Here is a 13,982-nt window from a genome sequence, read left to right on the forward strand (position 1 = left end):
CGACGCGTCACGTTAGTTAGGCTGTGTCACCGAAACAAAAATGACGTCAGGCGCACGCCCTCTGGCAGCCTGCGCACCGCGTGCCTCCCCGCGTCCGGTTTTTCCCGTTGCTGTGACGATTAAGAGGGTCATTTTTAGAAGCCGCATTGAGGAAGATGGCCGGAATCGGTTGCGCGACGCCAGGCAAAGGCAGTAACGGGCACGCCGCGGAGTGGCAGCGGCCGCCGTGATGCCGGACCAGGAAAATCTATTCGCGGCTGGCGCGCTTGTGGCGGCTCACAGGGCCGAGCAGTTTTCGCAGAGGACATCGTTTACGAGCCGTGCCCCGAGCTACCTGACCTGCGATAAAAGCAAAAACTGGATCAGAGGCCACTCAGACGGCGACGTTCTTCTCGGAATTCCGCGGGCGGAGAGAGGCGCGTGTAGCCTCCTCTGCAAAGCCGATTGTGATGCGACCCACGCGCGACGAGGAGGAAAAAACGGACGCAGTGATAGTTCGCCCTTCGGCATGCCGGCCCGGCCGGATGGCTGCATCGCCAAGTATCTCATGGAGATAAGAGCAGCGCTTTCTGTTTCAGCACAGGCAGGCGACCTGTCCTTACTGACCTAGACGCCCCGCGAGAAACTCGCGATTTCATCACGCCGGCCGTACCACTTGCCACGACGATGGGGAAAAATGGCCGCGTATCTGCTCGCATCGCTGCAGATGTCGTCCAGAGTCTTTCCGCCCCCGTCACGTAACTGCCTCTTCTCTCTCCCCCTCATTGTCTCGTTCCTTCCATGACAAACGTAATGGAAATTGCTCATTTCAATTCAATTTTCCCGCGTTTGCACTGCTCACGCGCCATCTGCTGGGACCTTTTGTTACTGTTAGGCTTAGCGCACCACCTGCGAGCCTTGTATTTTTTGGTTAAAACGGTGTTTTTACCATGCTTTTTTGCTACCGCAAAAGTAAAGCCCACGTCAATTGTTAATTAAGGGAAGACTGCATGTACAAGTTATCTATACAGGTTCTACCTCAAGTGCGCCTAATGTTTTGTGTTTTGTTGAAGAATATTAACGAGTACGAAGTGTGCTACAAGGTTGAGTAGTCTGGAAATGTTTTGCCTTATGTGGTGGTGGTTGTTGTGGAATCAGGCGGCGTTAGCCTGGCTGGATATGCCGGCAATTGCTCCGCTTATATATACCTGCTGTTCCAGAATTCATTCAACTTTTGGCCTGGCGGCCAAATATAGACAGACCGAAACTGTCACGTTCAGGTAACCCAGAAAAAACTGCATTGTCTTGAAGAAAACAAAAAGGAGCACAGGCGTGGCCGTCGTATGCTCGCTTTCACCGTGCACGAGCAACGCCCGTCTCAGCACAGGGAGGAGAACGCTCAGCCGACGATTGTAAGCGTCCTGCCTCCGCTTTGTACGCTTCGTTTGTTTAGATCACTCACGTGCACAGTGCCCGGGTAGGAAGCAAGCAATACGTACGAAATGCGATTCCAGCCGGAAAGTGCGGTATGGTTAACAGACTGTAAGTATGCGTCAAGTAAGCTTGCTACGTATACGCTCAACAATGGACACACCCATTTGTTAAAATAAGGAATGTTTGCAGTTCCTACGTTTGCTCGAAACTCGCACTGGAACACCGGTGGTCCTGGCAGGTAAGAAACGCTTCTAGCACCAAGTGAAGCTATCCTACGTGGTGCTTCAGGGACATCGGGTACGTAGCCGAGCACGTGCAGAAAGCATTCTGCACACCAACTGACGGCGCCGCTTGCACCCGATATGCATATCGCCTGGCTTTGAGCTGGACTCTTAGCGCTGCTCCTTTCGGCGCGCGACTTGCAAAACACACGCTGCTTGGCTTCAGCCAATGACAGCTGCTTCCGGAGCCTTTCCAAAGACTCTAAACATTTAAGCCAGTTCAGCCCGGAATGACTCCAGTGGACGGCACGGAAAAATAAAGGTTGAAAGTGCTGGCATGCGACACGTCGTTAATGGTTAACTGGACTGCGGCAACCAATCGTGGCCCTGCCTCCGGTGGACATCATTCTTTACGGCAAAATAGACGACTGGCTTGCGGAGGCGGCCTGAGGGCCGAAGTGTGCGATGCGCTTCGTTAATGTCTAGTTTCGTGAGATGAGCCACCCGCTGGACGGCCTTAACACGGCCGCACTTTTTTCACGTCGCTCTCATGCACGTGTGGAGTGAAAGTAGGGGCACCAGACGGTTTCGTGCCGTATCGCCCACTCAGAGGGGTGCGGGGGAGGATGCCTTGGACACGCGGAGATCACGTCGAAAGAAGCAAGAAACGCGACTGCGCACCGAAAAGGCAGAGAGCACCACAGAAAGAGCACTCTGCCTGCAGGCTCGCGGCGCTCAAAAGGGCTTGCGAAATCAGCAGGCAGTAAAAAGCGCCATCTCGAGGACTCGCGACAAAAGTGACGCGCTGTCAGTGCCTCAATCGGCAGGGATCCAGTTTTGAACGTTGAAAACGTCCGACTCACACCAGTGACTGCTTAAATTCCAATTCTTGCTCTCCAAGTTCTTTTTTTTCGGGTGAGAGATCGACGCAGAGACAAGTCAACGTCTGAGCGTTCGGAGAACAATGTTTAAAACCAAGGAGGCTTTCATTTACAGCCGGCATATCCTGCACATGCATAGTGATTCTCCAGCAATAACTGTCGGTGCCGCCGAAACCAATCAAGTTTCACGGCCGAGCCACCCTGCTTTGTTGGAATGGGACCGGAATTTTATGCAGTTTCCACGTTATCTGAAAGCTGAAATTTGTTCAGAATAATTTACGCTGTAGAATAGCATAGAAGTGCACGTATGAAGAAATGCAGCACCGAAACACGACAAGATTCATTTAGTGGCCGATCACAAGTTTCTCTCCTTGGCTCGCGAGTGCCACTTGCGGGTTACTGCGCTGCTGACCTGAGATCAGTTTTCTTGCGTGAAAAGCACGCTCCAAGCCCACTTTGGTCATTTTTTTTCTCTGTCTCCAGGAACGCCGCTCGCGGCACCGGTGGGATAACGAACGTTTGCGGACCCTACGATTAGTTGAACGGTTGTTTTGCCTGGGAAGTCCGTAACTGACGCTTAGTGGACACAATCCGGTGCGCCTTGAGTACAAAAGGGACAAAAAAGAACGCAGAATTCCGCTTTGTCCCTTTCGTGCGTCCAATACCGGGGAGAGTTGAAAACCAATTGCTCGAAGCGCGGGAGATGAGCGAAGCTCCGCTTGCGAACGAGTCGTGTCTCGGCCACAAGAGAGAAGACGCCACGTAGACCCTGAGGAGGGAAGAATGTGGGTCGCCGGCTACTCACCGGTGCAGAAGACGAGCGCGGCGGCAAGCAGCAGTAACGCCGGTGATCCCATGCTGGCAGCGAGTGGAGTGATCGCGCAAAGACTTTCCTTTTGAGTAGGGGCCGCGTTACTCCGCGCGCGCTCATTGGTCTGTGCGCGCGACGCGCATGCGCGCACCGGGGCTCCCCCTCGCTGCTCTCGCTCGCCTCAAATATGCAGAAAACGGTGCGCCATTTTCAGGAGGTCTCGAAGCGAGTTCTCGGCGCCAAAAATACCGATTGTGCAATTCCCATTCGGGGTCGCCTGGGCAAAGGAAGACCCGTTACTTAATGCAATGAAGGCGAGGCAGGATTAGAATTCGCAATGCCTCTGGACACGATGCGGGCGGGCAGTGACAAAGCACGCATAATAATACGCGCCTGCGGGCTCTCCAATGGCACTGCTGGGGTTAGAGTGCTGGAACTTTGCAAAACACGGAGCAGGAATCTCGCTCGACCACTTTCTCTCTCTCACGCGTGTTTTCGGCTCGTGTGCCTGCGCAGCTTGACTCTGAAAATGCTCACCAGCAGTTGTGCACGGTGGGGCCAAGATACCTGTGCGCTACGACAATTGTCTGGAGCTTTTAAAGGCACCCTGAAGAACAAATACAAGTTTGTTTAACGTAAAAAAAAACTAGCCTCTGGTAGCTCACTCGACCTCATTCAAGCCCAAATTAACGACGTTTTTTAGGAGAAAAAAGATAAGAAATACTGAGAACTTTCCGACTTCACGCTTTAAGATGCAATAGCGGTGCACTATAGATGCAATAGTGGCGCAATAAGTGCAATAGTGTTGCAATAACCTCGGGAGAGCACAGTGGTTTGAGATAGGTGGCGAGGCAGTGGAAGTGGTAAGCGAATAAATCTACTTAGGCCAAGTTGTGACCCCGGATCCCAATCATAAGGTAGAGATAATTAGAAGGATAAGAACGGGGTGGAAGGCATTCAGCAGGCATTCTCAGATAATGAACGGCAGCCTACCAGTGTCCCTGAAGAAGAAAGTGTACGACAGCTGCATCTTACTGTACTCACCTGCGGGGCAGAAACTTGGAGGCTCACTAAGAGGGTTCAACTTAAATTGAGGACGACTCAGCGAGGAAGGGAACGGAAGATGATAGGTGTAACATTAAGGGACAAGAATAGAGCGGAGTGGGTCAGGGAACAAACGCGCGTTAAGGACATATTAGTAGAAATTAATAAGAAGAAATGGGTGAGGGGCAGGGCATGTAATTCGAAGGCAAGATAACCGTTGGTCATTAAGGGTAACAGAGTGGATCCCTAGAGGAGGCAAGCGTGGCAGGGGGCGGCAGAAAGTTAGAGGGGCAGATGAGATCAAGAAGTTTGCGGGGATAAATTGGTCGCAGTTACCAAAGGACAGGGATAATTGGAGATCTAATGGGAGAAGCGTTTGCCCTGCAGTGGGCGTAGATAGGCTGATGATGATGATGATGAGTGGTGCACTATTGATGCAATTGTGGGCAGACCAAAACAGAGTCACCAGTGTATTAAGTGCAGGGTAGCATTCAAAGTAGACGATCAAACGAAACTAGAGGCGCCACTACAACTGCACAGTTATATTTCTTGGCGGTAGCTTTCGTCGATGGCCACCAATCAAGCAGACAAGTCGGTGTGACGTCATAAGGACTCGGTGAGGGAGTGTCTGATGAGTCGCCACTTCTTCATCCGTTTTCATTAATACACAGCTTAGATGTTGGTAGTTCGCGTCAGAATTATCATCATTTTTATTGGGTAAATGCGGTCTTTGGAACGAACCAAACTTGCCTTTTCCCCTAATGCCCCAAATGCTTCACGTGTCGGTTAGCCTTATTACCGACTTTTGTTCCCTGCTCATGCTGCTGGACTAAGTTTTGAGCTGTGAAAAGGCAACAAGGCACGTACATCCTGTTTTTGTACTTCAGTCAATTCTACAAATGACCACATGCGCCATGTGCATGAGCTCAGAGCCAGAGAGAGCCCCCTTCCGTTGAACAGCGTCCACTCCACACTACTCAGAAGGGGAGTGCCTTTTCGCTGATGAAATCCTGCCAGTATAACCTTGACACAAGCTTTGACAAGCTTACTTGATTAGTAAGAAGCTGGCGGTAAAATAGGTCTCAGTGAAGGCACAAGCGTGCATCCTTTTCCGCTCACTGCGGGTAGAAAATACCCTTTGTGTTTCCGGGGTCGCATACGAAAGCCAGAATAGACCGCTATTTCCGCGACGTGAATCCTCTTAAAGCGGTAAATGCCTCTCTCCTCTTTCCCGCTAACCTCTCACACTCTTGTCCTCCCGTCACGCTCCTCCCACGATAAACACGGTGGAGGTTTGCGCAAGTCAGTTTAATTTTACCGCGTCCGACTGCCGCGCGCCATCTATAGAACGTATCGTTACTGTTGGACTTCTTGGGATGCCGCCACGAGGGCAGTCTCGCGCGCAAGCGCTTTTTTCTTATTTTTCAGTCAAAGCATTTTTTTTCAAGGCATATTCTTTTATTTGCTATTGCAAAAATCAAGCAGCCATATATTTAATTAATATAACACTGTAAATATCACTTACGTATTGATGTTTTGATGCAAATATGCCTAATGTTGTATTTTTGCCCTACAATATTGACAAGTATAAACAGGGTTGACATGCTTCCAGCTGAAAAAAAGGGTATGTGTGCTTTCGTCATTTTGACGTTCCGTGACGTTTAGCGAACCATTTTAGGTTCACCTTTTTCTCGCAATTGAATTGCAAAACTCTTAGCCGGCATTGAAAAACTAGACGAAATGCAACATCATGACAACGAAGGGCTGTTTTTGCTATTCAACAAGGATATGGCTCGTAGGCCACGTCCTCCCTGTGATTGGGTGAGAAGACGTATATAATAAAACAGTTGACGAGAACGTTTATGTCACACATTGGCAACTTCAGCCTGCGTGAAAGTCACGTACTTTTACTTAACAGCTTGCAAATGGCGGCTGCCATCGCCTTGAAATATGGCAAAAACTTTCATCGGCTTCACCGACCTTCAGCGCTACGAAATCCCCTTGGATTTTGCAGCAGGCAGTCACGCAGGAGGCGCAGCTTAAAACTGTTTGGTAGTGCAAGGAGTAGGAGGTATAAACATGTATTTCAGCAAGGGGGTATTGGGACGGGGAACACTAACTATAAAAATATATTTTTACTCAGACAATCATGCTCACCCTTCACACTCACTCGCGCTCATGCTTACCTTGCCGTAGCACTAGCGCTCATGCTCACCTTGCTGTCACCACTCGCACTCACTCGCGCACACGCTCACGCTCACGCTCACCACTCGCACTCGCACTCACGTTCACACTCTCCCTTACCACTCGCACGTCGCGTTCACGCTCACCCCTCGCCGTAATCACTCCCACTCATTCTCGCTCACGTTCACCACTCGCCCTCAACACATGCACACACGCTCACGCTCACCACTAAACCTCACCGCTCGCGCTCACGCTAACCCTCGCTATCAGCACTCACACTCACTCGTGCTCACCACTCGCCCTCATGGTGACCACTTAACTTCGCCACTTTCACTCACGTTCTCACCACTCGCCGTCACGTTCACCGCTCGCCTCAACACTCGCACCCTCACTCACCACTTGACCTCACCACTCGCACTCACTCGCGCTCGTGTTCACCAACCTTCCTCACCACTCACTCGCGTTCACGTTCACCCCTCGCAGTCACCACTCGCACTCACTCGCTCTCACGCTCACTACTCGTCCTCATCACTCGCAACCGCGCTCACGCTCAGCATTTAACCTCGCACTCCTCGCACTCCTCGCCACTCGCACTCCATCGCGCCAATGCTTACCCCTCGTCCTCACCCTCGCACTCACTCGCGCTCGCGCTCACCATTCGCACTCGCAACTCGCATTCATTTGCGCTCACGTTCACCACTCTCCCTCACCAATTGCACTCGCTCGCGCTCATGTTCACACTCACCAATACTCGCACTGATTCGCGCTCACGCTCACCCATCGCCATCAACACTCGCACTCACTCGCTCTCACGCTCACCACTCGCCCTCACCCCTCGCACTCACTCGCGCTCATGCTTACCACTCATCCTCACCACTCGCATTCATTCGTGCTCACGTTCGCCACCCTCTCTCACCACTCGCACTCACTCGAGCTCACATTCACCACTCATCCTCAATACTCACACTCACTCGCGCTCGCGCTCACCGCTCGTCCTCACCACTCGCACTCATGCTCACCACTCGCCTCAACACTCACTGTCGCTCACCACTTAACCTCACCAATCGCACTCACTCGTGGTCATGTTCACCAGTCTACCTCATCTTTCAGTCACCACTCGCACTCACTCACCCTCACGCTCACCACTCGTTTTCACCATTCGCGCTCACGTTCGTCACTCTCCCTCACCGCTCGCACTCACTCGCGCTCACGTTCTCACTCGCCCTCAACACTCGCACTGATTCGCTCTCACGTTCACCCCTCACCATCACCACTAACACATATTCGCGCTCACCGCTCATCCTCACCACTCGCGCTCACGCTCATCCCTCGTCCTCACCCCTCGCAATCGCACTCACGCTCACGACTCACCCTCACCACTCGCGTTCATTCGCGCTCACGTTCGCCACTCTCCCTCACCAGTAGCGCTCACTCGCGCTCGCGCTCACCACTCGCCCTCACCACTTGCATTCATTCGCGCTCACGTTCGCTGCCCTGCCTCGCTACTCGCACTCACTGGCACTCACGCTCACCACTTAACTTTACCACTTGCACTCACTCGCTCTCACGTTCACCCCTTGCCCTCACCACTCGCACTCACGAGTCCAGGATTCCTGCCCAAGCGCCCCTAGTTCTCAAAGCTGCCACCACGTGCCGTCGTCGAACGGAATTTTGCCTACACTTCTAGGCACTGTACCTACACGGCTGTTTTCCCTCATTCTTCTCGGGGCGGTCGCGGCGTTCGACCGGTTTGACTGTCAAGTGCGACGGCGCGGTCAACTCCTTCTCCTCAAGTTAATTGTTCGTCTGTGAGCGGGGAGTCACTTCAATAGAGTTCCCCCGCGACTATTGTGGGATGCCAAGCGGATGCCTCAGAATAGTTGAAGCTTGAGCCGGTTGGTGCAAAAGTTGGGACGAAGCGAAGACGAGTCACACACAAGCGCTTTGTGCTTGTCTCGTCTTCGCTTCGTCCCGTTCATTGTGCTGCCCTGTACTCTGAAAGCGGATGCCCTCTGCGTTAGGATTTTGGTGGAGCTTGGAAAGGTTGTCCGCTGCGAAGTAATTCACGACAACTACTAGATATACGGCTTATGTCTATCTACGACGCTATTTTCCTGTTTCTCGCATATTTCATACCACGAGGAAAAAAAAAAGCACTGGATAATAATTACTTATTTCGGACAGCTACAACTGCGGAACGATATTTTCGAGTAAAAAAATGCTACGGCAGCAGCCGCCGTTTCTTTCTTCCGAAATTTGGTATTCTTGAATGGCTTTTGAGAAAATTCAAATTGCAGGGACGCATCTAATTACGTGAGCAGAAAGCATGAAATTTCAAAACGCGTTCAAAACAGTACCTGCGAGCGATGTTCCCGGTGCGTCACCTTAGCTACTTCAATGAAGTTCTGTAATTGATTCATTTTATGACATCGTGACGTATCAATAATTAGTTTCAGAATTCCTCTGTCACTGCTCATTATTACCTTTCCGCACGGTGCGAACTCACGGACACACCACTAGAGATAAAGATTTGTAACTAGTGCTTCAACTAAGGGCTTAGCTTCCATATGAGTAATATTCTACATATATTTATTTATTTATTTATAACTATCTCTCAGTTTCCTCGATAAGGCATTGAGTAAGGTAAGCTAAAAAAGACACAAGTACAAGTTTTAACATCTGTGACAAGTAATGCGTGAACGGGGTATATAAAAATGAACGCTAAACATAAGAAACGCATAAAACAAACCTACACATATATGAGGATCTCACCTCATGGCAGAACAAAAACTGCAATTCACTGCACGGATATCGCGTCTGATGAATATTAAATTTTACTGCATTTCCTGCAAACGATGTCGATCGCACCTTAGGTGGCTTCATTAATTTATGTTGTCGGTCGCCCTCCAAGCCCGTGGTATTCGCGAGAATTATTAGTTTTAAAAGTATTCACATATACTGTTTTTTTTTCGTTTTTCTTGTTTTTCTAGAAATAAGAATTCCCGTTGCCAACGCGCCATTTACCACAGCAGAACGCCTTTGAGGCGATATAAGATTAACAAGGACACTGCGCTAACATGAGTGCTCACTGTATATGAACTCCGAAACGTATTGTAGAAAAATTCTGAATTTAAATCACCCCGAATATGTGTACTCCAGTTACAAGGCCGAATACAATCCGCGAATTGGAGTGAATTGGTAAACATTCATGTTGGATACACATAAAGAAGTGCGGGGGTCACGAGCAATAGCTTTAGGTCAAAAGGGGGAAATCCCCGCTTCACGTTTTATGAGGCGCACCACAGTGGATTCCTCCGGATTAATTTTGAACACCTGGGGATCTTTAAAGTGCGCCGAAATCCCGGACACACGGTCGTTTTTGCTTTTCGCCTCCACCAGAAAAGCGGCCGCCGCAGCAGGGAATCGAACCCGCGTCCTTGTGCTTAGCAGCGCAACGCCTAAGCCCCGCTTTACCCACACCCTCTCTTTTCGGAACCGGCTTCCGAAACAACGACAGCGTGCCGCCTCATGACAAATACATTTTTTAGGCGAAGCTCATTTGAATACATAGTGTTTTTTGTATTTTGCATGTATGCAAACAAAAAGTTACGTATCTGAAGAGTGAGGCGTTCTTTACCGTGGGGCGTTCGAAAAAAAATGTCCCGGTGTAGGCATTGTCAGTACGCGGTCACCACCAATGTCACTCGCCATTCTTGACCTCAAGCTTATGCGTCTCAACACTCGATCCGCACCATCAGGAGACTAGTTAATATGATGCACCGTCTGCTCGTTCGCTAGAGTCAAAATAAAAGTGCGTGGATAAATGTATATGTCTTCCTTGAGGATGCCCATCGTCAACTTTCAACAGAAATTAAATTTGTTTACACCTTTCCGGTAAATTTGGCGCCACCTGCGTGTCACGTACCAAGACAAGATTCGCTGGTAATCCACATTCACCTGGAATGTCTCGTGATTTTTCTTTTCGATTATTCCTCACAAAATTGGGAGCTATCAATCTACATTTAATCTACTATAACACTTACATGTTCCAGCGTGACCAATTCGACACTTAATGTTGCTGCGGGCATACATTCTTACGCAGTAATATTACCACTCCAGGCACATCGGATAATCTCAAAAAAAAAAAAAAACGCGCAAGAAAACGGGGACAAGAACACACGAAGACAGCAGAGAACCCCGTTAATTTCCGCGCAGTTTTTTTTTTAGATGCATTATTACCAACTCGCCCAAATCTCAACCCTTTTACATCGGATAACTTGGAAACCCGCTCAAAACATTTTAAAAGTGTAGCTTTTCTGTGTGGACTCAACACGCAAACCCTTCTGTCCGTCTGGGGTGCAGGATGTGCCAGACTTTCCTGCATGCGAAAATTGTAAGAATAAAAGGCCCTGAACCTTGGTGTTTTAATACAATAGCACTCATATCGGCCTTCCCAGGGAAATCGAGAAAACGGCCGCAACAGCACTCAATTGTCGTCGTCATGATTCCACAGCTCAGACGACAAGGACAGAAAGAAAAACGCAAGACAGGCGCTATGTACCACCGGCGCATGCGATTCGCATGCGACTGATCCGCCAAAACCCGTCCTAACAATCAGTCGTAACGATCAGTCGCATGCGAATCGCATGCGCCGGTCGTTCATGTGTCTAGCGCTTTAAACAAGTCCTCGCCAAAAACCAGCATCTGCAGTATCTGCGAGCTTCCAAAAAAAAGTGAAAGGTATGACATCATGAAAAGTATGTCATATATGTGGGCTTTTGTTTCCGTTCCATGGACGTATTATATATACATGGTGGTTTCGTCAATAAACTTTCAGCGCCTGTTTGGTGTCCTTTCTTTTATCTTTTTACTGGCCTAAAATAACGTAAAATTACGAGCAACAACAGTTGTAATAAACACGTTCGATATGCGTGCTTGCAACTCCCATGTTAACAATGGGCGCGGATTTTGCTGCCTCAAACGCTCGCTCGAATTCGTTTTCGTACCGAAACGACCTGTACTGAACCGCCCTGTACCGAAATTTCCTGTACCGAAACGTCCGTGTACCGAAAAGACCGTACCGAAACGCCCTGTACCGAAAAGTCCAGGACCCCCGAAATGTCCGTGCACCGAAATGTCTGCGCCGAAATGTCCTACACTTAAATGTCCGGATCCCCATTTGACTAAAATGCCACCTTTGAGCTGACACAACGTTTTTCAAAACCATTTGATTGAAATGCCGTTTGAGACAAAAGAGCACGACTATCGACCTCTAAAAATCTCCAAGGCCTTTGAAACGCGAAAGCTTGTACTCTCGCACCCAGTTTGTTCGTGCCGATTTGCAATTATTTGCGAGTAAAACTTTGTTATTAAAGAGCTCGCTCATCATCACTTTTCTTTTGTTTTTGTTTACTATCACTTGGTCGACTACTAGAAAGTAGCTTAGACTCCCAACACCGGTGGTACGAAAAAAGAAAAAAAAAACTGCCTATGTTGTGCAAGTTTTGTGAGCCGCGGGATGACGTGCCTTCGAATATCTCTAAAAGTTCGTATGCACACGTGCTTGTGGGGTCGCAAATGATTGTCATTCAGCGGAATCAATGGGAAATTGGGTAGGCCCATTACCAGTTGGTTCCTCTGTAGGACCCACACAACATGCAGTGAAGGTAAACTTTTGGCTGCGAACTTTTGGCTGCGACCTGTCTGGTTGGGAGGCTACAAATGAAAAGCTATAATTACACTGCAAACAATGGTACAATAAATGGAGAAGCCGACGTTTCACAACCCGCTTTCTTTCTCAGGGGTGACTGGGGTCAGCCTGCTGCCGCGTCCGATAGCCTTTCAACACGTTAGGTATCTCACAAAGCCCCTCTCTCTGTCTAGCGCAGGCCATGCGTATACACAAAAGTGAGAGTCCCAAGGTAGCGATTAAGGTATTGTGACGCTGTGCCACCAAGTTTTCCTTCTCGACGATGGCCGTCCCGACGAAGTCGATTCTGTGGCCGGGTGCATGGCAGTGCTATAGCTATACATGCACCATGAGCTGACATAATCTCTTTACTGCACAACAAAGAGCCACCGAAGAAGCCCCCGAGGACACAATGACCAGTCTCATTCGCCCCAGTGTCGCCCATCTCAAGGAACAGGCTTGCTCCCTGCACCCTTCCGCGCCTCGCCGTCATACCTGCCTTAGTCATACCAGAGTCCTTCAATGCTTTTCTGGTCACGAAACTTCTCCGTAACGCTATGGGAGAGCTTCATATGGGGACCAACGCTCCCGCGCGGTGGCGCTACGAGTCTGGTGAAGGCGGCTTGGACGGCGGCGGCCGTATTTGCCGTGCGTTGGAGCGCGAGCTTGCTGGTGTTTGTTGTGTGATATAGCTTTCTAAGCTCATCACGATGGGCAAACTATGTGAACTACCATGCCTCTGACGTGCTGTGTACCTGGTTGCCGCTCTGGCTATCGGAATACAACGGAAAAGGCTTCGTTGTTCTGCCTCCCAAGCGACCGCGAACAACGCGACAGGTGGAAGCGAGCCATTCCACGACAGGAGACGGACGCTTTCAGCTTCGAGTGGAAGGCCGTTCGTCTGTTCGGGAAATATTTCGACCCCACGGACATTATTCGAGCCGATGAGTTCAAAATAAGTGGACAACCTGTGCTTCTGCAGCGAGAAGCTCAAGCTCCGCGTTGCCCCTGATATTTGAAAACCTGCCGGCGTATCTTACGAAGCCCAAGCCACGATCGCGCTCACAACGAGAAAATCCAGCTGCTAAACGTTGCCGCGTTTCGTCGCCGCACAAAGATCGGACTGCAGCTACTGTTATTTTGGTTATCCAACCAGATATTTTGAATTTGGAAAGCGGAGCATGGCTATCTTTGCCTGCATATATTTTTTTTACTTGCCTGCCGCGCTTGCCCAGGGGCTAAGGCGTTGTGCTGATAAGTCCAAGGACGCGGGTTCCCAGCCGCTTTTCTGATGGAGGCGAAAAGAGAAAACGCTTGTGTGTTCGAGATTTCGGCGCAAGTTAAAGATACCTGAGTGGTTAAAATTAATCCGGAGCGCTACACTACGGCGCGCGCCCCATTGTCTGTGTAGCGTCGGCACGTTAAACATCATAATCAATGTTTTTTAACTTGCCGTTTGGGTGGGAGGGGTGTGACAGGCACTGAGCGGGCGAATTTTTATCTGTTGACACCCTATGCCTATGAGAACAGCCGAGAAAGTAGCTCAAAACTGTAGCATTTACTCCTACCCTGGCCCCTCCCCGCGCCTATTATTCTGCTTCCATTTCGTGAGCGTTTTTTAAAGACGATAGTCTTTCTTGGGCTCCTTAAACCCAGAAATTTTGGTCTGTCTGTATGTCTGTATGTCTGTCCGTCTGTCTGTCTGTGACTCGATTCAGCCACCCGGCCAAAGCAAAACA

The 13,982-nt window shown here is 49.8% G+C and overlaps 1 protein-coding gene across 1 annotated transcript in view; it reads right to left on the reverse strand.

The window, feature by feature from the left end:
- Positions 1 to 3,431, reverse strand: part of LOC144180348 (protein obstructor-E-like) — a 40,914-nt gene extending 37,483 nt beyond the window's left edge. The window contains exon 1 of the mRNA XM_077708716.1: positions 3,321 to 3,431. Within this exon, the coding sequence (XP_077564842.1) occupies positions 3,321 to 3,372 (52 nt within the window). The 5' untranslated portion in view covers positions 3,373 to 3,431. The remainder of the gene's footprint in view (positions 1 to 3,320) is intronic.
- Positions 3,432 to 13,982: the final 10,551 nt, after the last annotated feature.

Source organism: Haemaphysalis longicornis, unplaced genomic scaffold (genome assembly GCF_048455015.1).
Source record: "Haemaphysalis longicornis isolate Haplotype H1 unplaced genomic scaffold, Haemaphysalis longicornis Haplotype H1 scaffold_1, whole genome shotgun sequence".
Classification (NCBI taxonomy): Eukaryota; Metazoa; Arthropoda; class Arachnida; order Ixodida; family Ixodidae; genus Haemaphysalis; species Haemaphysalis longicornis.